This window comes from Takifugu flavidus, chromosome 13, assembly GCF_003711565.1.
Source record: "Takifugu flavidus isolate HTHZ2018 chromosome 13, ASM371156v2, whole genome shotgun sequence".
Classification (NCBI taxonomy): domain Eukaryota; kingdom Metazoa; phylum Chordata; class Actinopteri; order Tetraodontiformes; family Tetraodontidae; genus Takifugu; species Takifugu flavidus.
Genome location: NC_079532.1, coordinates 4,020,318 through 4,043,937, shown reverse-complemented (window position 1 = coordinate 4,043,937; position 23,620 = coordinate 4,020,318). Strand labels below are relative to the sequence as shown.

Genomic DNA, 23,620 nt, shown 5'->3' with positions numbered 1-23,620 from the left:
CAAATCAATTAAATGAACAAAAAGTTAGCATAAGTGCAAAGACATAATTAAAATAATGAAAATTATACAATAAAGAGGCTAAGCCTGAAGACTAAAAGATAAAAAATTAATGGATAGGAAGAATGGTAAAATACTAAACTGTGTAAGTAAAATCTAATCAAAAGCCATGATATAAAGATGTGTTTCTTCTTAAAATTTCCCAAAATATCAACTGTTCTCGGGTCTTCAGGAAGACTGTTCCACAGTCAGTGACAATAAAAAGCTGCTTTGCTGTGAGTTTTAGTCCTTCCTTTAGGTTTTAATGAAAGGCCTCTATCTGAACATCTGAGAGTTCTGGATGGCTCGTAAGTTAAAAGCAAATCTGACCGGTAACGAGGACAAAAACCAATAACACATTCTAAAACTTGATCCTAAAGCACCCATATTTTCACTCGTATCCACACCTAAGGTCAGTTTAGAGAATTATTTAATTGTTCTTGTGTAGTTTTCTTAGATTTTGACGTAAACGCATTTGGAGGATGAAGAAGGTGCATAAAGTCTGTTTTATAATGAAGTTAGTAATTTAATCTCCCTATCTCTCTCCCTACCCCCCTCTCTCTCTCTCTCTTTCCTGCGCGTGGGCTGTTATCGCGAGGAGCTGAAGCGAGGCGCGTGTGTCTTTACGTCGACGCATCAGCGGCGGCAGAAAAAGAAGTGCGTCGGCAGGAAAATCAGACCCTGTGGTATGTGTATACACCATTTATTCACCATTACGGGGGGCGTGATTTTTCTTCAGCGTTTTAATTTAGTTGAAATCTCATTTCAGCTTTAGATTTTGTAAATCTGGCCCGGCGTCAGCGCTGACATCGCCCCTCGTCACACATCTGGCAGCCGCTGGAATCCCGTTTTCAGCACCTGGACAGCTCCTGGTTGTGGACCTCCTCTTCGTTATCGGCCACATGGAGTCCCTGGTGTGACCGTCGGGGAAGCCCTGCCAGCACATCATGCCCCCCTCCGACGACGTCGTTCTCGCCTTGACTCGCTGACAGCCCCCGTCGCCGCCGCTGAAGGATGGTGCGGTCGGTCCGGAGCAGGTGTCTTCGTCGTGCGCTGTCTTCCGAGAGGCGATACCGGTGCTTGGTCAACGCGAATTTGAGGGCGACCGCAGCCTACACGCAGCAAGAACCGAGCTCTTCTCACGCCGATCACCACCACCGTCGGCAAGAAGGTGGATATTACCGTCAGCTCTGCGAGGGCAATGGAGTCACGACCACGCTTGTGCACAATGTAGAGCGCGGAAACGTTAGAGGTTAGTTAGCCCCCCCTCCCCGTCGGTTTAAAGTCGCCGGCTAGTTGATGCATCTGTGCTGCCTTTTTTGTGAAGAGGAGGAAGCAGAAGAAAGAGGAGGAGGAGGAGGCTTTGTGGCCTGTAAGCACAGTTATGCTGCTCAGAAGATGTTCCCAGCAACATAACTGTTCTTTTGGGCTCTGTGATTTTAGTGCATGGCTGTGATTCAAAGCAGGCAGAAATTGGACAATTTGGACAATTAGGGCACTTTTTATACCACTGATGTTCTTTTTTGACCTCACCTGATTCTAAATCTAGAATCTGGTCTGCAGGATATTACTACAGACACGATTTCTATTATTTCCCTGTTCGCACACAGGTGATGAAGCTCTATGGCCGGCCCTATCTCCCCTTCTCCCTGTCTTTTATGCTAATGTGAACCTATTTGTTGTGATGCAGGGAAACAGTGTCACTCCCTCGAATAACCTGGGCTGATTTATCCTGAGTAGCATTTAATCTGCTGTGCTCCGCTACATCACTGCGTGCTGCTCTCCTGAGGCCGTTAATGCTGACGCCTCACCTCTCCAGTTTGTTGGAGGGCTTCTTCATCGTCCCTCTTCACACGCTGCAAAAACTGCGAGAGACCACAAAGGTGTAAAAGGCTCAAACATGAGCTTTGTCTTCTCCGGTGTGGTTTCGCATTAAACAGCGTGTCCATTTGATTTAATGGCTTGTCTTCTTCCCGCAAAGCAGCTGGAGCGGGCTCTCGCAGGGGCCGACTTCTCTATCAATGGCTCTCTATCCTGTGGCTCAAAGAGCTAGCGTCCTGCCGTACTTGCTATGCAAGAGGCGTGATGCTCCTCACAGAATGGAGCATATAGTGGGGATATAGAAACATTACTGGTTAATGCGCTGCCTAAAAAAACTGTCGCACAACGCCATTAAAACTGAAGCCAGGACAGGACTCCTTCAGGTAAAGGCGTCTCTGAAAAGCATTGTTGTTCTACACAGCGTGGAGATGCTGATTCTCAGCTTTAACCTTGGAAATAGCAGTTGATACAACTCCTGTCAAGGTCTATTGATTTGCTGTCCTGGAGCTCACAATCATATTCTACCACAGCAGATGGAGATTTCCTGTACTTCACCAATTTTGCCTTCCCTGTTGTAATTCTATTCTCAGTTCTTTCTTTCTTTTTTTTGCACTTTCTTTAGGTGCGGTAGGAGCCCGATCTCAGCCTTGGTGAAATCAAATCTTGCACACTTTGGGTTGTTAAAGTGCGGACGTCTCATTTTCTGCAGCGAGACCTCGACATGAGCAAACCTCAGTGAGTACAAATCCCGCCGCTCTTGTTAGAAACCCTGCCTGCGAGAGCGTGAAATCGTAAATCTCTATTTATGACCACGGAGTCTTACGCGAAGGGCATCTCGACGTGGCTGGATCTGATTAGAACAATGGGACCTGTGTATTCTCGTTCCTCTCCCGCGAGTGACTTTGAGCAGAGATCAGCGGGAAAAGCGGAGCCCGGCCGTGTCCATCTCCACTCTCATCTGGCATCTCTTAGCATTCAGGGGGGATGTTCACTTGTCATCCTCTCTTATTAATAATTACTCCGTGTGTGGTCCCCCAGACAGGCTTTGCATCCTGATGACAGCCGGGGTTGAGGCTTTAAGAGAAGGTGGGTGGGGAGAGGAGGTAGAGCGGAGTGAAGGATGAATGCAGAATGGGTTCAGTCAGCTGCATCTCCTGATTAAACGCACACGATGGCTGAAGGGAAGGCGCGTCTGGGGCCTCGGCAGCAGTAGATTAATGCAGTTGATGGTGGATTTCCAGGCCAGATCGAAGGAGAGCGTCGCCGCAGAAGATCCGTTACCGGATAACGCGGCGAGCGTGCTGACTAGTGAGCAGCGCAGCGACGTGATTTAATGCTGCTGAACACTGGTGACTCTCTGTGAAGTGACAGATGGGAAACTCTCAGGCAGAGAAAGGTCTTTGGAGTTATTTTCACCCCTGCTCTCTTACACATGATGCTTGTAAATCCTCTCCCCCTCTCCTGCTCTCTGTTATTTTTATGGTTTGGTGTTTATATTCAGAATGCAAACACATTCCACGACATGATTCCAGCTCAACCTTGTTTGGGCTTTTCGGTCCGGTAGCACTCGTGATTATAACTGACCTCAGTGTCATGTGATCATAGATTTTAGAAGTAAAACCATACATGCTAATAAACCTTTTCTGATTTTAGAGCAAACTGTTCCTTCGGTGCTTCATCTCTGCAATCAGCTGTGGGCATTTAAAAAAAGATTGAAAAGTGAGGCACTTTCTTCAGTGACTAATAAAAGAGGAAGACTAACAAAGTGCGTTCACTCCTCATTGATGGAGCGGAATCATCAGCTGCTGTAATTTCCCTTTAGACCTTGAATCAGCAGCCGCCGCTTCACAGATCTCATCTCACCAATGTAGCGTTGTGTGTTCGGAGCTTTTGTCCAGGATGTTGCTTCCTCTGCTGCTCTGAGAGCTGGACTGAGCCTGTGGAAGTGATCAGGCGCCGGTACACTGAGCCCGATGCTATCAGAACAATGAGTTGCTGACTAAGGTCGGCATCTGTGTGGCGAGCTGTAACGATACCGGAATTCATTTCCAGAAGAGGCCCTTCAAAAAGGTCACGCGAGCGCTCATCAACTAAATGATTGACTATAGATTATTGTGGTTCTGGATGAGGAGATTGTTTATGAGAATAATGAGTCATTTGTAAACACACACATGGAGCTGCAATGTTGGTCAATAATGCATATTAAAGTGGGAAAAGTGTTGGGAAGACGTGTTACAGATCAGGTACCCTAAAAGCAGGCAGATCACAGGATGAGGTTGTAAATCACTGTAAGATCGAGTCACTAAGAGAATGCTCCTTGGAAAATGCCCCAATTAAAAGAGGCATTTTTGCTTTCATTATAATCCCAAAATGATGGGGGTCTGGGCAGTACTGATGTGGCTGAAAGACATCACCTGCTCATGTCGTTCTCTTGGCCCTGTCTGCAATTATTGTCATGTGCCGTCTTTATTAAACATTAGCGAGCATCTAAATCAGAGAGCTCGAACGCTGGAACTGACGGGTCTCTGCAGGCTGCTTGTTATTTATCTGTCCATCACAGCATGTTGACTCTGTAATGTAAACATGCTGAGGGGATTAATATGCATCTGCGTCGAGGAGTTGTTCCCCGTCGGTCGCTAAAGCATGAACCTGTGCTACAAAGTGAAGGTTTGCATGACCTCAGCCACAACAGCTTTAGAACATGCTTTTAAAAACAAGTGTGGCATAACTCATCCCCCCCAAGCGCTTCATGCTCTTTGTTAACCTTTTTGCTTTCTTGTACCATTTGCTAATATCACATGCCTCTGAAAAGAGCCGTTAGCGTGCTGCCAGCCTTTCCTGTCTGCATTGTTAAAGGAAGAAAAGTGTTGGGATGCAAAGCTTCCCCAGGATAGCAACCAGCCGCTGGGCTTCGCACATGATGGCTCCTGTTCTGCTTCGCCGTGGTTGATATGAATATTAACAGATGATGTTTAAATGGTTTGAATTCCTGTGTGCGGGCTAACAGTACATTCAAATGCACAGATGTGACCTTGCAGCCGAAAAAACGCCCTGAGAAAAAACAATATGTTCCAGATGTTAAATATAAGCCTTTGTGTGTCTCAACCCTATTGTGCCATGCTAAATGGAAGTCAAGAAAGAGGCAGACCTGTCTCCTTTTCTTTGCCTTTGCATGCCTGCCTACATTAACATTTAACTGAAAGGTGGGTCTGCTCAGTGATCTTCTGCTAACTTTGTCCTCCCACACTGTTTCACCTCCAGCACGGAGGTTATTCAATTCACCTCGATGGTCTTTGTTCCCTCTGTCTTGTAATCAATGACTTCCCCCGCTGGAATTATTGATGTCTCCACACTGGCTGCACTGGGATTGCTGCCAAGTCACAGAAGACTCCTGTTCAGGGTGACTTCTCCTTGCCCACCATTGGCTGTGCTGCTGGGAGCACGGCTCTGCTTACAGCTTTGAGTTTTGTGGATTTCTGCATGGAACACGTGCTGACAGCCTCACAGGTGGATTGGAGGCAAAAATGATAATAATAATTTGGTTCTTGGCATTTTGTGATTTATGAAGGCTTTTGATGGTTCCCGCTGTAGTTCAAGCATTAGATTTTTCCATGTCCATTGTTTCCAAATTGGCATAATTGTTTCATCACTTTTTTTTAACTAAGTTTGGGCAGCAGTTCGGGCTTACGCCACAGGGTGACATGATGCGAATGCAAATATAGCCCTGGTTCAGTGAGATAAAACACGCAGAAACATTCTCTCACTGTAATGTGTGCGCATCTGTCCCCACAGGGCCCCTCCCCAGGCCGGAGCCTCAGAGCTGGAGGTCATTTCCCAGCAGGTGGAGGAGGATAACCAGTGTCCCGTCCAACTGGTCAACTTTGCTTACAGGGATTTGCCACTGGCCGGCTTGGACGTCTCCCTTGCTGGATCGCAGCTCATCTCAAACCCGGATGAGGAGGACAACAGAGAGGGGTACGTCCTAGTTCAATACCACCCTGCAATCTACACTGTAAAAAACTGTTTCTAAGATTCAGGACTGGTTTAGTCTGTCGGAGACACAGTTTCACTTAAAAGAAGATGTCTGAGACGCTGTATCTGCTTGTTGCACAAAGAGCTAAATGTACAATTATGGCAGAATTGCAATTACTACAATCTATAATCTTCACTGGCACAGAGAAACACTGCTGTCACTCTCCTGATTCTCGTTATTGCTCACAGTAATTACACCTGCCGTATTGAATTGCTCCTCTTCATATTAGCGTCCAAGGGTGGAGGATATTTGACGATGAATTTATTAGCGTCGCCATGCTAAATGGACAATGTTTCCACTGATGTGTTCCTTTCAGCTCAATGACACAGCGGTTCCTCTCTACATGATGTCCTTCTGCTCATAACGTTGATTTCGGGTGGAACGGAGATCAGCATCATGGTTTCTCACTACAATCTCAGCAGGCAGTGACAGTACCGTCTCTGTCCAGCAGACCAGCACTGGTTTCATGTTGTTTTCTTATCATAACATGACAATGTTGCAGGCTCAGTGCGCTGAGGAGAGGACACACCCCTTCTTAGTACAACCCTTGTAGCCAGTATTCATTGGGTTTTCTACTCTGACTCAAAGCCCTTTGGCATGCTGGGATGCTGGCATTCATGCAGAGAGAGTCAACAAACGGCATAAGCTTAATTAGAGCACCCGGCAGTTTGCCACCAAAACGCAGGCGCCGTCAGCTGACCATCTCGGCCTGGCCCGGTCAGAGCTCAAGGCTCCGTGGGGACGGCGAGCAAGGACAGATGCGTCCCGTCCCGAACACCCACTCTTTCAGCCTTCCTCACTCTTTCACTCACAAACAAAATGAAGGAGAGGGACACACACAGTAACTTTTGCGGCAAAGGATATGACATGGCGGTCCGGCGAAATTATTATCGCATTTTTGCGCTCTCACGTGGCACCATATGACATCCGAGCTGCTCGAGATTTGGCAGTTGAAGTCATGCGGCACAAATGCCTTCCTCAGAGAAGAAGTTGATCAAGTCAGAGCAGAAGTGAGGAAGTCCAGAAAGCTCGCAGGATCTGTAAAACCGGTGTGAAGAGTTCCATTTTAATTCAGTTTAACTGGCTTGCGAGACTGAAATTCTTTTCCAGCTTTCAGGCCAGTGGCACTAAATAAGCACAGCATCCTAAAACTGTTCGCGTTTGTTGTCAAACAGAAGTATAAATATAGAATAGAAAGAGGTCAGGCATTACATCATGCACCCGGTCGCTTTAATGCTGATCCCTACGACATGAGATATAGTGACAAGGTCGGGTCACAGCATTCCAGACCGCACCTGTCATCACAGTTTCAGGTATTCATTATTCTCTAAACACAAAAATAATAGCAGATTCCACTTCATCTCCGTCTGGCTTGTGTGTAACAGCCGAGGAATGGCAAGAGGAAGGGAGCCGCCACATGTGACCTTTTGCATTTCGACTATTATATAAAAACTACCAGAGGTTTTATGTGGAAATAAAGCGTGTAGGCATGTAAAGTAATATCATAAACTGGTTTTCACATGGAAAAAAATATCCATTTCTAATGTGTGATTTATGGCCTTTATAGACAAGGATGGTCAGAAGATTTGGATCCAAACCTTGTGAAAGGCATAATTCAAAGCTCATCACCTGTAAATCAAATATGAGTCTTGAATGGAGAGGCCTTGGTTCTGTTCTGTCCTGGATAGTTATAAAAAGGAAAGGAACGCACAGGCACTGGAGAGATGCACAGTGTTGCATGGCTGCTCCTCGTGGCTCTTTATCAGGAGGCGTGGGCGACAGTGTAGGAGGTGGATGTTCTTGCGGACTTCAGAGGGCATGTACAGCACTTGCAGATTCAGCGCAGCGGTGAGTTGGATGCTTTTATTAATAGAATTAGGCAGCACCATTTTCTCCAGATTTCACTGGAAAAGTCCAGCATGGAGGCGGTGTGTTTTCACACCCACCTTTGCTTGATTATTATTTTATGTTCTGATGTTGAGAGTTTTGTTTCCAAATGTACATTTTAAACAGCAGATTATCAAATAACCTTTGGAAAATTTATTTTACAGTAATCTAGAATATATTTCTTAGCATGTTGTTGGTCCCAGACTCAGACTCTGTGCTCATTCCATCCCTGATCTCCAGGGACTAGACTGGAGTGGAGTGAGGAGCCGCATCACTGACAGATGGTTCATATGGGGCAACCTGTCTGTGACTGGAGAGATTGGGGAAGGGGGGGGGTACTGGGGAATGAAGGAGGATAACGTGGCCGAGCCTCTTCCACACTTAATTCATAAAGATATTGGCTTTAGCCATCTTCTGATGCTGGCTGGTCGTGCTGGATTATCCCTGCACAGTGATAGCCAGATGCTAGCTACTACTGTATTGATATAGTCAGATGTTGCTAGGTGCTTAGTCAAGTTCAAGGTTGAACCGAAGTGTGGAATAAATAGAAGATGTAGATTAGAAATGTAGAGCTATTATATTGTGCCTCTTTGCAGCACCGACGCATATAATGGGTCTTGGAATCAAGGCTGTTCTATACCTGGTCTGTGTTGATGGATGTCTGAAAAGAGAGTAGGATTTGTCTGCTTTTCTCCCCCCTCTGACCCCATTTCAAACACACAGAGGAACTGTCCTCTCCATCAAATTGGCTCTCTTGCCTGGCACCATGTGCGACACAATAGATGACATTTGAGTGCAGGGTTGAGGGTTTGTTAATATTCACAGACATGCAAAGTGTGAGATTGCTTTTTAGGCTGAGAGCGAGGGAGATCAAGTGTCCTGGTGAAAACCCATTTATCAGGGACAGCTTGTCTGCTGCTCTGCACATGGAGTCCCATCCATCTCCATTTTCTCTGTATCTGCGGCCCATTTCTCCGGCAAAGACAGCGTCCGTGTCCCTTCCGCAACGAGGGTGTACACTGGGGGGGGGGGGCAAAAAAGGCCGATTTTAAGGTCTGTTTTCAGGAGAATCGGCGTCATTTTTCTACATTAACTGACATAGTTTGCATTTAACATTACCATTTGGAGTTTAGAGTCTTGATTCTTTCCTGGTTTTAGATGCTTTCAGACAGAAATCTCAGCCATGGTACTTGGGAGAGGTCAATGCAAATGAATGTATTTCCCCTGGATAATATATATATATATATATACAGTATATATCAACCATTAAATCAAAACTGCCAAATGCAGTCGGATATAAAAGAGGATTGAAACTTTCATTTAAATAGATTCAAACCTTGAGGTTTATTATAATGCCTAGAACCTTTCTATGGGCCTATAGGCTTAGTATTAGTGAGGTACTTTTAATCAACATTTTAGCAGTTGTAAGTCATTTACTGACAGCTTTGATTTTAACTGCCTAATTTGTTTTAGGAGATGATCTTTTCCTAGTGTTTGGCTGTGCTCAAGTCCTCAAAATTGACTTCAAGGTAACAAAAGTTTTATTTTAAGCCTACATCATTGACTTCTTTGTTGGCCCCATTAGTGACACACAAGGATAAAAGTTTCATGATAAATTAAAGACCCGGAATAGGACCGAATCCAGCAGCCTCTGTTGCTGAGCAGCCTGTGCTTGTGTCTGTGCTTCGTTATCACTACCTGAGCCCGCTGAGTTCAGCTGATGGGTGTGAATGGGTTGACATTTAGCCCGTGAGACTCCCAGGGATGAACACTTATCAGTACAGAGAAACAGATGCAGAAAAGTGTCTCTCTCAGGAAATATCCTCAAAGACAAAGATGCCATTTAAAAACATGGTCTGTTAAAGTTGTCCTGTGAAGAATTTAGGGCTTTTTTGACAGTATAATCAACTGGCTTGGTATGTAATTAATCCAGGTCAGGACTTGTATCTGTTTTCTTGCCGTGTAAATTTTGTAAATGTGCAATCAAGGCATCAATCAAGAATTCCAATCAGTTATTTAGCTGTTTTTGCACCGCGGGGCGTTGAAAGTGACGCTATTTTTGGCCTCCTTTGCGAGCGTTTGTTGGGAGAAGTTATTGTTTGCGGCTCTCCATTCACCGCGTCTGTGTGTTTGAGTCAATACTTCAGACTGATTCAGTAGGATTCATTCATCCTGAAAGGATCTTTCCCTTCTCCCTCATGCCATCTTTTAATTCACAGAGGAAAGGAGCACAGCCACTCTGATTTAATTTCCATTTAAGCCCCACCTAACAAGTTTACACTGGATCCCATCCTCTTTCAATTACAGGAGTAAAGAGAGGCTGCTTGCGATGGAACCCCCCCCCCCACCACCACAATGCCAGAGCCAAGATTCTGGCCCGGGCCGTGTGAACGAGTGTTAGACACCTTCTGACGTCTGCATTGGCTCTGTCCCTCCTGGCTGCTCCTCCCCAGCTGCTGCTGTCAGCATCATGTAGCATGCCGTTGCTTCCATTTCAAACCTTTATTGATCACTTTTATGATCTAATTCCCTCACTCTGTGCTGCCATGGGGGTGCACTTCGATTTTCTCTCAGCGTGTTACCTCAGCAGCCCGTTGATGTCTTGATGAACCCATCCACGGCGCATGCCGGCCCCTGTCCGCCGTTTCCTCCACACGCAGTGGGATTACTCGCACGCGCACGCTCCTGAATGCGTGACCAATCCTGAAAATAATTACCTGCACCTGCCGTGACCCTGGAAGAAGAAGACGTGACTCTCTTCCCGGGCTCGTTCAGCCACTGAAACAACCTTATTTGCTCATAAATACTTCAGGTCCTCTGTGTTAAAGGTTTAAAGTGATTTGCTAAAATTAACTTTCTGTGCCTGGAGTCATCTATCACTGCCATTTAGCCTGCTTTCAGACTGGGGTTTTCTTTACAAGTTTATTAAATTAATACCATTTCTGCCTGCCCTCAGGGCAAGGTCTGGATGAATTATGGATCCACATGGTGTGATTTGTCAGTCCTACGCGAGCCGCATGTTTCTGTCTTTTTAACCAATGCTTCATAAATGTCTGATGAGAGCATCCTGAAGAAGATGTAGCTCTCCGCCTCTTCTGGATGGGTTTGACATTGGTCTTTGAGAACAAATCGATGACGTAGGAAGTCTCCATGGTACCGGCTAATGATACCATTACCCCCTGAACCACCTCTGTGTCACCCCGGGTGTTGAGCTCCTAATCTGCTGGCTTTGGTCACTACAGAGGGTTTCTGCAGAGTGCGCAGGTTAGCCTCTGGGATTGCACTGACACTGTGCGCTGAGCTGCAGCCGCCGTGTTGACCTTGACGAAGGGTGGAGACAACGTGCGACTGTGCCGCGCCGAAACGTTTGGCTGTAATTGCAAAACGAGGCCATTCAGCAGCATACCCATCGGTTTAGGACATTTATGAGAATAGAATACTCCTTTTTCTCTTCATCACTTCTTTCCCCAACTTCTGTCTGCCTGGTTCACTTTTAGGTGACTCCACATGACTCTCTGTGTTTCTCCAGAGTGGAGGAGAGCAGCATAAAATGCCTCGGCTCTGGTCCTCTGACAGACGTCGCCTTCCGCATTCCTCCTTTGGGGGACAGGTGACAATGGAGAGCTGCTCTTTTCAAACAAACATGCTGCCTTTGTCACTGTTGCCTCAGAGAAGGGACAGCGAGGGCCCACACTCCCTCACCAGCTCTCGCCAGTACACTCGTGTGTGTCTGCACCAGTGTGTGTGTATGTGGATGTTTGAGGAAGGAAAAATCCAGTGTGTGTCCCCTGGATTTGTCATTATTTATTGATAGCAAGTCGCTGTCACTCACCCCCGTCCAGAGACACTTGGTCAGGTAGACTCAAGATGGATCCGGCAATCAGAACATAACCAGGTCAAGGAACCAAGGCAAGCTAGAATGTTCCACAGTTTTGTGAAACACATTAAAATCAGAAACCCTTTTCAAAATGTAGGGTTACTTCGTATTGCCCATCATGCTGTCTTAGCACGCAATCAGGTGGGACATTATTCTGGTATCACAAGAAGCTGCCCTTTTGAATGTTATAAAAACAGTGGAGAATTAATCAGATGTAAAACTGAGATACACAACAGTGTCTGGGAACAATGACCAGTCCAATCAATGAACTCGTACAATCACATAAGGTTTTTTTTTTTTTTGATGCATTTAAGATAAATTCTTGAAAGAAATGAGTGCTGAGGGTGAATCCACCTCCTAATTTATCCAGCTTCTAAAGATTTGGCCTTGGATGCTGATCTACATTCTGCACCATTGTTAGTTTAAGAGTTGGTATTTGTTTTTGTAGCTCTTCTAACTGCCTTTACCCCCGTCTCTCCTTGCCTGTCCTCACTCGTCAGGTCGAACTGGCTGAAGCCATGCTGCGGGCAGAGGGCGGCGCTGTGGCAGGTCTGTCTGCTGTCGGCCGGTTTCAACTGTTTCCTGGTGACCTGTGTCGTCCTAGTGGGGCTGCTGCTGACTCTGGAACTGCTCATCGACACCAAGCTGCTGCAGTGTGAGTGTTGGAAACAGTGCGACATCACCTGAAGTAAATGTGGCTTTGTTAGTGTCAGGAAGGGGGGGGGGGGGGTTCTATTTGTGGGTCTGGTTTGCTTTGTCTTTCTCCAAAAGCAATAAAGCACAAATACAGTGACCTTTATTTGGGTTGTGTTTAAGACAGCCAACTGATTTATCAACTGAAATTTAGGGACAACAAGCTCTTAAAATCTTTTTATATTTGGTATTACTGTAGCTTTGGGGACATTGAGAACCATATTCTTGAATAATGCACAGTTCTTTACATGTATGAAGTCTAAGTTACCTTTTAAGATGTATGTTTTCCTCCAGTTTTACAAGAGTGTATTGTAGGGTTTATTTCATAATACAATTAAGAAGATGAATACAAATGCTATCTGCTAAGTGCTAATATGGTCTCCTCTGTGCCACTGTAGCATGTCTGGGCCTTAGGGTCGAATCAATAGTAGTTTGGCGAAATGAAACCTCCTGTTATCAGTTAAAATGTCAGCTGGAGGAAGTCTATGCCACTCTGTCATCTCCAGAGACATTCCCATTCATCATATGTGTAAGGTTAGGGGTCATGATGTCACCAGGCTCTGTCAGAGACAGGCGGCAGAAACGTTACCCCGGCGATGACCAAATGGATCCAAGTTGTTAGCGGCCCCCTGGGATTGACAGAGTGACACGGGACCGGTCGCACAAATGAAAATTAAGACAGATGTGTCAAAGGCGATTAGGGGACAAAAGGGACCTGGCGATACGGAGCGGGCTGTAGGATGGACGTGGGGAGGAAGATGAATGAACTGATGGACAGATCACTGAACACAGCAAACAAAGACAGATGGGGGGAGAGGTAGAGCATGAAAAGCAAATGCCTCAGCTGACGCCTCTGTGCCGTTTAAGGCTGTCCGCAATTATCCTGATGAATAGACAGGAACGTTCAGACACATGCTTGCATGATATGTGGCAAATTCATATTCACGATGCTGCCGCGCGCCTCTTCCTCTGCATCCTTCGGCAGGCGGCTGCTGCCGACAACCAAATATAGATATAGGTAAAGTTATAAATGGAAGAAAACAACTTTCACCACCATTTCGCCACCGTTCCACAGCAAATGGTAATCCTGTTGCCTTTCTTTTCTCATTGCAGTCAGTAATGCGTTCCAGTTCGCCAGCATCATCCACTGGATCAGCCTGACCGTTCTCTCGGTGTTCTTCGCAGAGGTGAGTGATCTCTCCCTCGCCCGCTCGCAGCTGATGCAGCAGCCTGTCGATTAATGCTACATGGTGCAGAATGCCGGCCAGTTTAGCACACCGACAGATTCTCATTAGAATACTAACAATACCCACGATGCCCCGAGCATCCACTTGAATAGATTCTGATTAGCGGAGGTGAACTCGTGTGCTTTTCCATTAACAGCACGCTTGATGGACGCGGCATCGCTCGTCTGACGGAAGAACTGGGATAACAACCGTCGTGGTTTCTGACGCGCTCTGTCCCCCTTGGGTTATTCGATTGATCTGTAGCATGAACCCGTTAAAATGCAGACGAAGCTTTTCTGTTTGTTTTAAATCATCTGGAGGCTGCAGGTGGAGCGTATTGATTACCGTTCCCTTTATGGCTGACCACATTTGTCTTAGTCCCGTATTCGATCCCCCCCCCACACACACACACACACCGTTAACGCTTACTGTATCTAAAAAAAAGCTTTGGTGTAGAGTATCTTTGGTGGTGATGAGCAGAAAACTAGAAATATATGAATTGCAACTGTCTGCGCATCTCCCATTGTGTCACCTGCTCTCTGTGCCCGTGTCTGCCTCAGACGGTGTTCAGGATCGTGGTGTTGGGGATTTGGGATTACATCGAGAACAAAGTAGAGGTGGGTACAGCCTGGGGGGAGCCATTAGCTCTGTTGCTCGCGGCCCTCCCGCTGCAGTGTCGTTTCCTCAATGTCAGAGCACAGAGGAAGCTGTGTATTTTCCCAGGTGTTTGATGGAGCTGTCATCGTCCTCTCTCTGGCCCCCATGGTGGCCTCCACAGTGGCCAACGGTCCCAGCAGCCCCTGGGACGCCATCGGTCTCATCATCACGCTGCGCATCTGGAGGGTCAAGAGGATTATTGATGGTGAGAGTGGGCTTGGCAGGGGGGGGTACTGATAGGTGTCCTTTACTGTCAGGTCACAAAGATGGATACTGTAACTCTCTGTAACATCTCTGCGTTCAGAACTAGTAAAACCCATATGTGTATACCGGGTTATAATGGTTAAACATCTCTGCTCCCTCTTGTGGGTGTTTAATGTAGCAGATCTAACTTACACTTTTTATATAACTTATAAGTGATTAATCGATTAAGGGAGCCGGAAATGTTAATCAAAGCAGATTGACATTGGATTGCATGCTACGTTTGGTGGGATACTTAGTGATCTTGTTCTGCAGCCTATGTTTTACAAGTGAGGGTGGAGATGGAGCTGGAGATCCAGCAGTATGAGAAGGCCAAGCTGGTGAGGGAGGAACAACTGGACCGGCTCACCCAGATCTGCCAGGAACAGGCAGTAAGTCCCTTTGTTGTCTTAACTCTTCAGAACTGGAGTATTCGTTCCAGTATTCACTTGAGTATTTACAGCCGCGTGTGACCAGCAGGGGGCAGCATTGCACAATGAAACAATACTCATGAATAAATGCCGTCAACTACATAAAGAATGTCAAAATTGAGCCCATTCACTATTACACTAAACTTTTAAAAATGTCTGCTCTGGCAGATAGAAAATACCCATAGAACTGTGCGTTATAACAGTGCAGTCCACTCACAAGCAACCTATAGAAAATGTTCTGCTCTTTGAATATCATAGCTGAATACTGTAACTCTGTAAGTTCCCTATACACCCAGATTATACATCTGAGAAATATATAGGTTTGTATTTTTCCTTTTCTCCTTTTTTGCCCCAAAAGTGAAGCACTCACATATAAGGTGGAGTCTACACTAGAAGGGATTGAATGAATTGGACAATGGGCTGACAAGTTGCTTTTTGTTTGGATGTTGTCAGCTCCCTTATTAATCACCAGTGAGTGGTCAGGGGACAACTGGATCTGTATACATGTAATGCCAGAAATCAGTGCAAATCATACATGGTGGAGGCACGTTCGTGGTATGAACACGAATGGCTGCTCCTAGAACCAGGTCACGTGTTCACGTGATTGCTGATGGATGGAGCAGGGTGGATTCTGAAGTGTCCCTGGTTGTGCTTTTGTTTTTGTTCTTTTCTCTTCTTTCCTTTCAGTTTGAAATCAGGCAGCTGAGGGCCCACTTGGCCCAGCAGGACCTGGATCTGGTTGCAGAACGTGAAGCAGCCATGCAGATTCACCACATGTGGGGGAAACAGAACAGCACTTTCCAGGAAGTGGACGGACTGGCCTCTGGGCCCTCTGAGCATCACAGGCCGGCCAGGTCCAGAGAGCCCGGGAGACCCGCAGGTACCCGTCAGCCGTAGATGGGCTCGCTGGGAGCATTCAATTTGAATCCCTTCACGACTGAGCTGTCAAAAATAAAATTGTTACCTGAGAGGGCCATAGAGGGCCCTTGTATATATTAAACCAAATAAAGGTCGTTTAAAGTCAAACCGAAAACCCACAGTAAACACCCCTGAAGCCCCACGCTGGAGGGAAGGAGGGCGGCTTCCACACAGCGGCGTGGCGTCGGCGCCCTCCTTCCCAGACACATCTGTCTCAGAGTTCACATCAAAATTCTGCTGCCACGCATAGATGGACAATAAAGCTTTCACACAGTGACAGGTCATAACTTACAGAGCTTGAAGCAACAAAGCAACGTCGGTACAAATGATGTCAGAGCTCAAAACACCGAGGCTTTTCCTTTATCAGAGCTATAAATCACAGCGCGACCCACCGTGCATCACGCCGCTTCCAGGCAGACGTCCTTTTAACTAAAGATGCTCATGTCGTATTGATCAGCTGGAGATGGTCGCTGTCACGCTGTTAAATCTGAACAATAAGAACCCCCCCCCCCCAGACGTTCATGACGTTAATACGTGGAACCCAACGTGCAACAGCACTGCAGGACCTTGAACAGCACTTAAGAGTGAGACGTAAACTGATTTAGCATCTGGGACCCAGGTCCTCACTGAGGAGCTCCCAGGGGTAGTGCCAAACATTATGTTGATGGCTATTTGTGCATAACTAAACCACATTTCAATTGTTTTATACTGTAATCCTTCACGTTAGCTTCCCTTTAATATTAATAATCTTAATAATAATAAAAAATCCTCTGGTTCTGTCAGATCACCACAGTCAAGATGACATGAACAACTACATCAGCCAGTACTACAGTGAGCCCAGCAGCGGTGAGTCTCCGTCTGTCCGTCTCCGTCTGTCCTGCAGCCGCAGCAACGCCACGACCCCTGACCTTGTGATTTTGGTGCTGTTCCCTCAGATATGGGGATTCCAGACCCGGCGCGTGTCATCACCACGGCGGCCATAGACGTGCATCTGCCCAACAACCCCAGCCACCTCCCCTCCTCGTTGGTGAGCGCCGACGCGGTGACGTCCTGCCGAACGTTCCGGCGCACTGGCAGTCTGGTGAGCGAGGCCTCCAACGCCACGCTGTCCCGCAGCAGCTTCAGCCGGCGGCAGCACAGCATCAGCAGCCACACCCTGGGCTCCAACACGGACTGCAGCTCCACGGTCCGTGAGGCCTCCACGTCTACAGATTACAGTGACCAGCGCTGTTACCCCCCACCCTACAGCAGCCCTCTGGCGCTAGGCCCTCAGCCGCGGGGGAGTCCCAGCACCGTGGTGCAGGAGCTGCTGTTCTCCCTCTCAGAGGACTCCTGCCTCGCACAGAAGGGCCTTGACCCAGTCAACTTAAAACCACCCAGTCCCACCGGTTCGACCAAAGCGAGCCCCGAGCTGGAACACAGGGTCAATATCTACAACAAGAGGAACCAGGAGAGTCGGGCGGGGCTGCACTCCAAACCCCTCATCAACTTGCAGGGAACTGAGGGTTTTCTGGAAGAGAAGTACAAGATGATGGAGCCGGTCGACGCCCCGGTCAGCCGTCTGTCAGAGACGTAAGCCCCCCTCCTGGGACCTCACAGGACTGGTGAGGTCAGTGGGTGGGGGGAGGACAGGTCACTGGCACATCCAGTCTTTGCATCTTTGTACTGTTGGGACTAACAACTGACCAGTGCGGCACAAAGACGGCCGCCGCAAACGCCGCCACAGTGACCACGCGGACTTGTTTTTTGAGGCTCCACTTTTTAGAAAAACCACAGACTAAAACAGGTTTTATGAGAAATTTTACCAAAAGCAACCAGCGGCAGGGTCAAACACTCAAACGTTCACAAAACTGGTCTGAACAGAAAACTTTTGATACATTCTAACGTGCTGTCCAGAGCCGGAAACCAGAGAAGCGATGGTGCTAAGGGGGTTAGTTCCTCTGATACACTTTGTAAGAATTAAATGAACTGATGTGATTATCTATTATAGGTCCATTAACGATGAATCACTTCCTGAAGGCTACAAGACATTGATTTTTATCACCAATGCAGGAGTGTTGGCTTTTTTTCTCTTTTTTTTAGCCAATCTAGTGTGTTCAGAGTCCTGGGCTTGGATCGCTGCAGGGTGCCGAGGAGCTCTTCGTAAACAATGGCAACATTTTTATCTCAATTTTATCAGGGGAAGAAAATGGCATTTTAGTCTGGCGGATTAGACGTGATTAATTGGTTACATCCAGGTGCCACGGCTGGAATCTGAGCTGTTGGTACTGGCGGGTTAAGAACGCTACACTTGGTCTGACTGTATATGACCGATTTGACACTGATCACGCTTAAAAGTTAAAGGGGAGAAGTATTTCAGGATAGGTTCAGCCGGCCGAACCAGACAAAATACCGTGTGAAGGAACCGAAATGTGGAGACGATCAGGCTGTAAAACCAGAGCATGAACCTTGTAAGATTTATATTTGAAAATGTAACACCGTTTATTGAACTGACAGGGATTTTCTATCTTGTCTTGAAAAGAGGGCGTTGCCAGCTGAACATCCAATAAAGGAAAACATGGCAAAAAGTTCCTTGGCTCTTATTTTAATACATTTCCTTAATTCACCTGAAAATCTACATATTTGATAATCAGAGCTCAAGCATCCCCTAAAGTCCTTGAACAGAATATGAAATGCAAATCACAGACACCTCTACAACTCCCTCCAAGCATTTAAAAAGAAATTATTTAAACATTGAGAATAAAGGCCTGCAGCCACTTGGAGAGGAGATGAGGAGAATGAAACAAACATGGAGATTCAGAGGTTTAAGGCGGCAGATGTGCTGCGTTTGCTCCTGTGTTTGCTCCTGAGTTCGTCCACGGTGGATTCTGGGTTAAGCGACGCCGAGTTTGGCAGGACTTTGTCTTCACTTGTCCAGCGCTGCAGTCAACTCGGGAACAACCTGACGAGGAAACAGAGCGGAGCCATTTTACAAGGGGAGCAGCAAACATACAAAAGGAACCAAATTGGAGTTTCATTGGTAAATGTAAGTATTAAATGGCCTCTGCAACTTCAGAAGTGAATCATCAGTCACTGCCTGCTCCAAGTTGGGCTGAGGTATCACCTGTCCATTTGGGAAATGTAGAAAGCCCATTCATTTTAATCAGCTATCTGAGGACTGATCACATGTAAGGTGATCTCACCCAACAGGTCACAACTCGAGTGACACTAGATATTATTGCTAATCACTTCTGCCCAGTCTGTCGGGACACCTGGGCTGCTCAGGCAACACCGACAGGCTAAATAAAACATGACCCACAGCACACGCATGAAAATGTAAACTACTAGTCTTTCACAAACAGAAGCGGACTCTGGCGTTTGACGTGCCAGCACTCTTAAGCTCGCCGTCAGCGAGTACCAGCTCGACACGAGAAACCAATTAAGTGTGTAAATGGCCTGGCGAGCAGAAATGAGAGGCGAAGCGGAAGCCAACTGTGCTGGATCTAATCAACGCGTTAGCGTCTTCGGAGCAGCAAGAAGTACTGCTCAGTCAACAGCTACAGGTCCTCTGATTAATGCAAGGGCTTAATAATTGGACGTTTCCATTCGTTGGGATGAGGCATCGTACAAAATCAGTGGGGAAAAGTGTTATGAGCAATTTAAGATCAGTGATGTCAGTCCTAACATCTTACCTTGAAAAGATCAGCAACCAGCCCATAATCAGCTACCTGGAAAATGGGAGCCTCTGGATCCTTGTTGATGGCAACAATAGTCTGAATTTAAATTTAAAAAAAACAAAGCTTCAGAAATATAGTTTACAAGGACACCAAGCCTTTATAAAGAATTTTGAACCTACACTATCTACACAGGAGATCGGTGTAGATCAGATCTTAAAGGGTTAACATAGGAAAGATGGCCTGACCTGTGGCTCAGGTTACTTTACCTTACTGTCTTTCATTCCAGCCAGATGTTGAATGGCGCCAGAGATACCAACAGCGATGTACAGCTCCTGTGGACGCCAGGTTATATGTCAGATAAATGGTTTTTGCTTTCTTGGGAAGGTTAATTCATTGGAAAATCCACCACAAAGCAGATCCAGTTAACGACCTATTCTCTTCTTTTCATATTCTTATGTTATCAATTTGTAAAGTATATATTTTTTAATCGTCTTAAATTAATCATTTTAATATGTATTGCATCTGAAGAGGCTAAAACAAATCATTTTATTTGACTTACTACAATAAACATTTTATTTAAGCAGGTCCAATTAAACAAAGCCAGTAAAAACTATATTTAATTTAATTCAAGAAGCCTGTCGTAACATTTGGAAAATCCAATTTGTCTGGCCTGAATCTGTGACCGGACACTCGCTGCACTCTGCTGAAATGGATCGGATAAATCATTTAGCCCCTCTAAATGTGCCATTCAGTACATTTTGCAGGGTCTAATGTGTGGATAATCACAGCAGGGATAGCCCAGCTCCAGCACATAATGGGAAGGTAACCTTTTTAAGAAGGCGGAAGCGTTCGGCCCAGCCTACTAGATTGCAGCCTCAATGCAAACGGGCGTTTAACTCAAGCCTCAGACGTGTCCACTGAATACTACAACTGTGCTTGTCTGTCTTCAAACACGCTTTTGGATTCATCTGTTGCAGCAGAAGATAAAATAATAAAAAGAAATAACTTACCGGTGCTACGATCTTCCCGGTCTGCCCGACCTGCATGTCATTAGGAACATACCCGGCATCAACAGCAGCTCTGGAGGCACCGACTGGAAACAGGACATTTAGACATTTGTTTGCATGTTTTCCTGATGATTAAAAAAAGTGCAGGAACCTTTCCGACAATGACAATAATCCCATTTTACCGGCAGCGTTCATCTTGTCGGCAAGGTCGTAGAGCAGCTTGAAGTTGTCTCCACTCTTCAGGCCCCTTCCTGGAAAATGATGCGAGTTAATTAACCTCAACCTATATCCAGCGATGCTCGGAGGATACTGCCGATTTAGACTGTAATCCCAGAACTTCTGTCACATATATCAAAAAAAATTCCCACCTCCCGACACCACGACCTTTGCACTGGTCAGTTCAGGACGGTCGCTCTTCGTCAGGTTTTGCTCCAACCATTCAGAAACTCCAGCAGCTGGAGGAGCAGCAACTGCAGTCGGATCCCAAACGATAAAAACAAAGGGATGAAAACATCTGCGATCGTACCTGGGCATGCGCCGCGTGAGTGTCAGCGTACCATCTGCTGTTGCAGCACTTCCTCCTGCCGCAGCAGCCTCAAATGATGTCCCTCTGACTGTGAAGATCTTGACTGGCTCGTTGCACTTAACAGTGCTGAGAGCATTTCCTTTCAATTAAAATATTAAATAAGTACAAAACCAGCTTGCAAAAAATGAAGTGTGATACAACGCTGTCGTGGGATGTCAGTACATGCTGTCAGATCTTACCAGCATAAATGGTTCGGACAAATGTGTCTGGAGATTTGATCTCAACTATGTCAGAAATCGGTGCGACATCTAACTTTGCCGCCACTCTAGGAAGCAGATTCTACAGTGGGGGAAAAGCACAATTTTGGAGGAGAAACGTTGGCAACTCCTGTGTCTGCCAAGCAGAATCATCAAAAAATATCCATATAATACTTTTGTCTGTTACTCACCTTCCCAAAAGCAGATGCGCCTGCACAAATGTGCGTGAAACTAAACTGCTTCTGCGTTTCCAGGATTAGTGGAGTCAATTCCTCTAAAGAGAGTCAAAATGAATAAATAATAATACAAAAGATAATGAAACAGGATCAGCCGCATGCAAGTACAAATCCTAATCAGCTGCCAATCACTGTGTGTACTATAAATTAGGTTACAGATATCTTGAGTTAAAAGGGGAGCGTGGACGTACCAGGCAGAAAACCTTTGTAAGAGTCATGCTGAGCCACCAGAACCTTCTTCACACCCTGTATTTGGCTGATTTCCTCCACCACCTGACAAAACAATTGGATTTGCTGCATTACCCTTTTCTAAATTTTCTAATCTCATCTGCAAATAATGTATGCATAATAACAAAGTCCCATACAGCGTACTGGGTGTAGAATCTAAAGTATTACCCACCTTTGTACAGTTTGTTCCTGCTACCAGACATGACACCTCACCACCCAGTTTACCGGCAGCAGTGATGGCACTGAGTGTGATAGGGGTCAGCTTGTCATTGTTGTGCTCTGCAACCACCAAGGTGCTTTGAAACCTTTGGAGGAGACCAGCCTGTTGGAGACATTTATCCACAAAAAAGCTCAGACCAGTTATGTTTGCTTGCATGTTTAGCCCCTCACATTCATATCGATATTTACTGACATTCAGAAAAATCCCAACAGCAGACTCTAGAAATAAGCACACGTGTTTATGCGTTTGTCCTTTCATTTGCTTTCTTCTCATTTACTTCCTCACTCTATCCTCACAGATAACTTCTGATCCTGGTTTCACAGAGCTGATAAAACAACCACGTAAGATCAACAGGCAAACAATCCTGTGGCCGCAGGATAATACCAGCCTCATCTGGACACAAGTGTACACTGCCAGTAGAGAAAGGTCACTCATGCGATCATGTAGTCAAACATAAATAAAGAAGTATCATACAGCGTTAATCGCTGGTGGCAATCATAGAAACAAGATTACACATGGAGCACCTTGTGTGCTAGTGGATGCTTAAATAACATTTTTAGTGATGTAACGCTCTAGGTTTCATAACCGCTAATAGCTAAGCTAACATCAACAACAGCTTCGGAAACGTGAGAATATATATACTACTGCTCTAGCACTGACAACAACGGTATTATAATAACATCAAAATTGGTAATCAATGCTGTCACACAATAAAACCACAGCCAGACTAGACTTTCTCAAACCTCAAGTGTTGGCAATCTGCAAGTTAGCAGCAAGCTACTCAACCAGTTTAGTTAGATTTTTTAAAAATATATATAAAAAAACCTCTCAGGTCGGTTTTACGTTTGCAGCGTAATGCATGTTTTGTTGACTATGCCAAACTTACCAGCTGTTTCACGTTTGTTTTGTTGAACGCTCTGTGCATCTTGAAAGAGTGGCACGACGTGGTGTTCACTGCTACTGACAGAACTATGCAAAAGGTCGTCTGCAGAGATCTCGCGAGAACACAATGAAAACGTAAAACGAGACTTCCGGTTATTCGCTCGCTCGTTAACCCTGATAACCAAAAAAAACGCAATAAATTTAAATACTTTACAAAAACACAATGTAATAGAATAATTATGACGATAATAAATGTTGTCCTTAAATGAAACACACAATCATACCTGCAATATAATCAGTACAGTTAAAAATGATTACATTGATTCATACACAAAAACATATTTAAATATTACTTAAAATAATTACACAATGTAACCTAAAAGAGTGAATCCAGGTACTTGGAGAGAGAGACCATTCAGAAAGAGATCAGAACACACTAACAAAGGAATCAAATGTAAAAAGTATTTCTTCACAACTCTGAGGTTGGGCAATAGTCTTAAGGTTGAGGGTAGTTGACACCAGCTGTGCTGTACAGTACAGGAATGTAATTAGATAGTAGTCTTAAGGTTGAGGTTAATTGATACCAGTAGCACAATACAGCGAAGGGTCGTATACAGGGTTCCATAGGATACTAGGTGGCTTTATGATCAAATCCCCCTTGGCCTTGACCTTTTGGAAGTTTCAGGGTCAAAGTCCAGGCACGTATAACTCCCAACTGGTTCAGGTTCCGTTTAGAACTGCAGCACTTCCCCACCGGTAGGTGGCGCCGGTGGCCCTTTACCTGTACAG

At 45.7% G+C, this 23,620-nt stretch overlaps 2 protein-coding genes across 3 annotated transcripts; one reads left to right on the top strand and one right to left on the bottom strand.

The window, feature by feature from the left end:
* The first annotated feature begins 590 nt into the window (after positions 1–590).
* On the top strand, positions 591–18,386 carry tmem266 (transmembrane protein 266). Of its 2 annotated transcripts, XM_057050873.1 has the most exons (12): positions 591–722; positions 806–1,288; positions 2,480–2,592; positions 5,650–5,832; positions 12,155–12,309; positions 13,461–13,534; positions 14,134–14,190; positions 14,297–14,435; positions 14,747–14,862; positions 15,589–15,781; positions 16,603–16,665; positions 16,755–18,386. In XM_057050873.1, exons 3-12 carry the CDS (start codon positions 2,579–2,581, stop codon positions 17,393–17,395), a joined length of 1,635 nt encoding a protein of 544 aa, XP_056906853.1. In that variant the 5' UTR covers positions 591–722; positions 806–1,288; positions 2,480–2,578; the 3' UTR covers positions 17,396–18,386. The 2 variants fall into 2 exon arrangements, with proteins under 2 accessions (XP_056906853.1, XP_056906854.1); XM_057050874.1 differs by having other exon boundaries at positions 661–1,207.
* Position 18,387: 1 nt separating this feature from the next.
* etfa (electron transfer flavoprotein subunit alpha) lies at positions 18,388–22,978 on the bottom strand. Its single transcript, XM_057050876.1, has 12 exons — positions 22,836–22,978; positions 21,902–22,051; positions 21,693–21,774; positions 21,457–21,539; positions 21,248–21,347; positions 21,040–21,147; positions 20,851–20,952; positions 20,665–20,733; positions 20,486–20,568; positions 19,742–19,807; positions 19,491–19,571; positions 18,388–18,760 (listed from the first exon to the last, which is right to left on the bottom strand). The coding sequence occupies exons 1-12, from the start codon at positions 22,872–22,874 to the stop codon at positions 18,725–18,727; spliced, it is 999 nt and encodes a 332-aa protein (XP_056906856.1). The 5' UTR covers positions 22,875–22,978; the 3' UTR covers positions 18,388–18,724.
* Between the last annotated feature and the right edge of the window lie 642 nt (positions 22,979–23,620).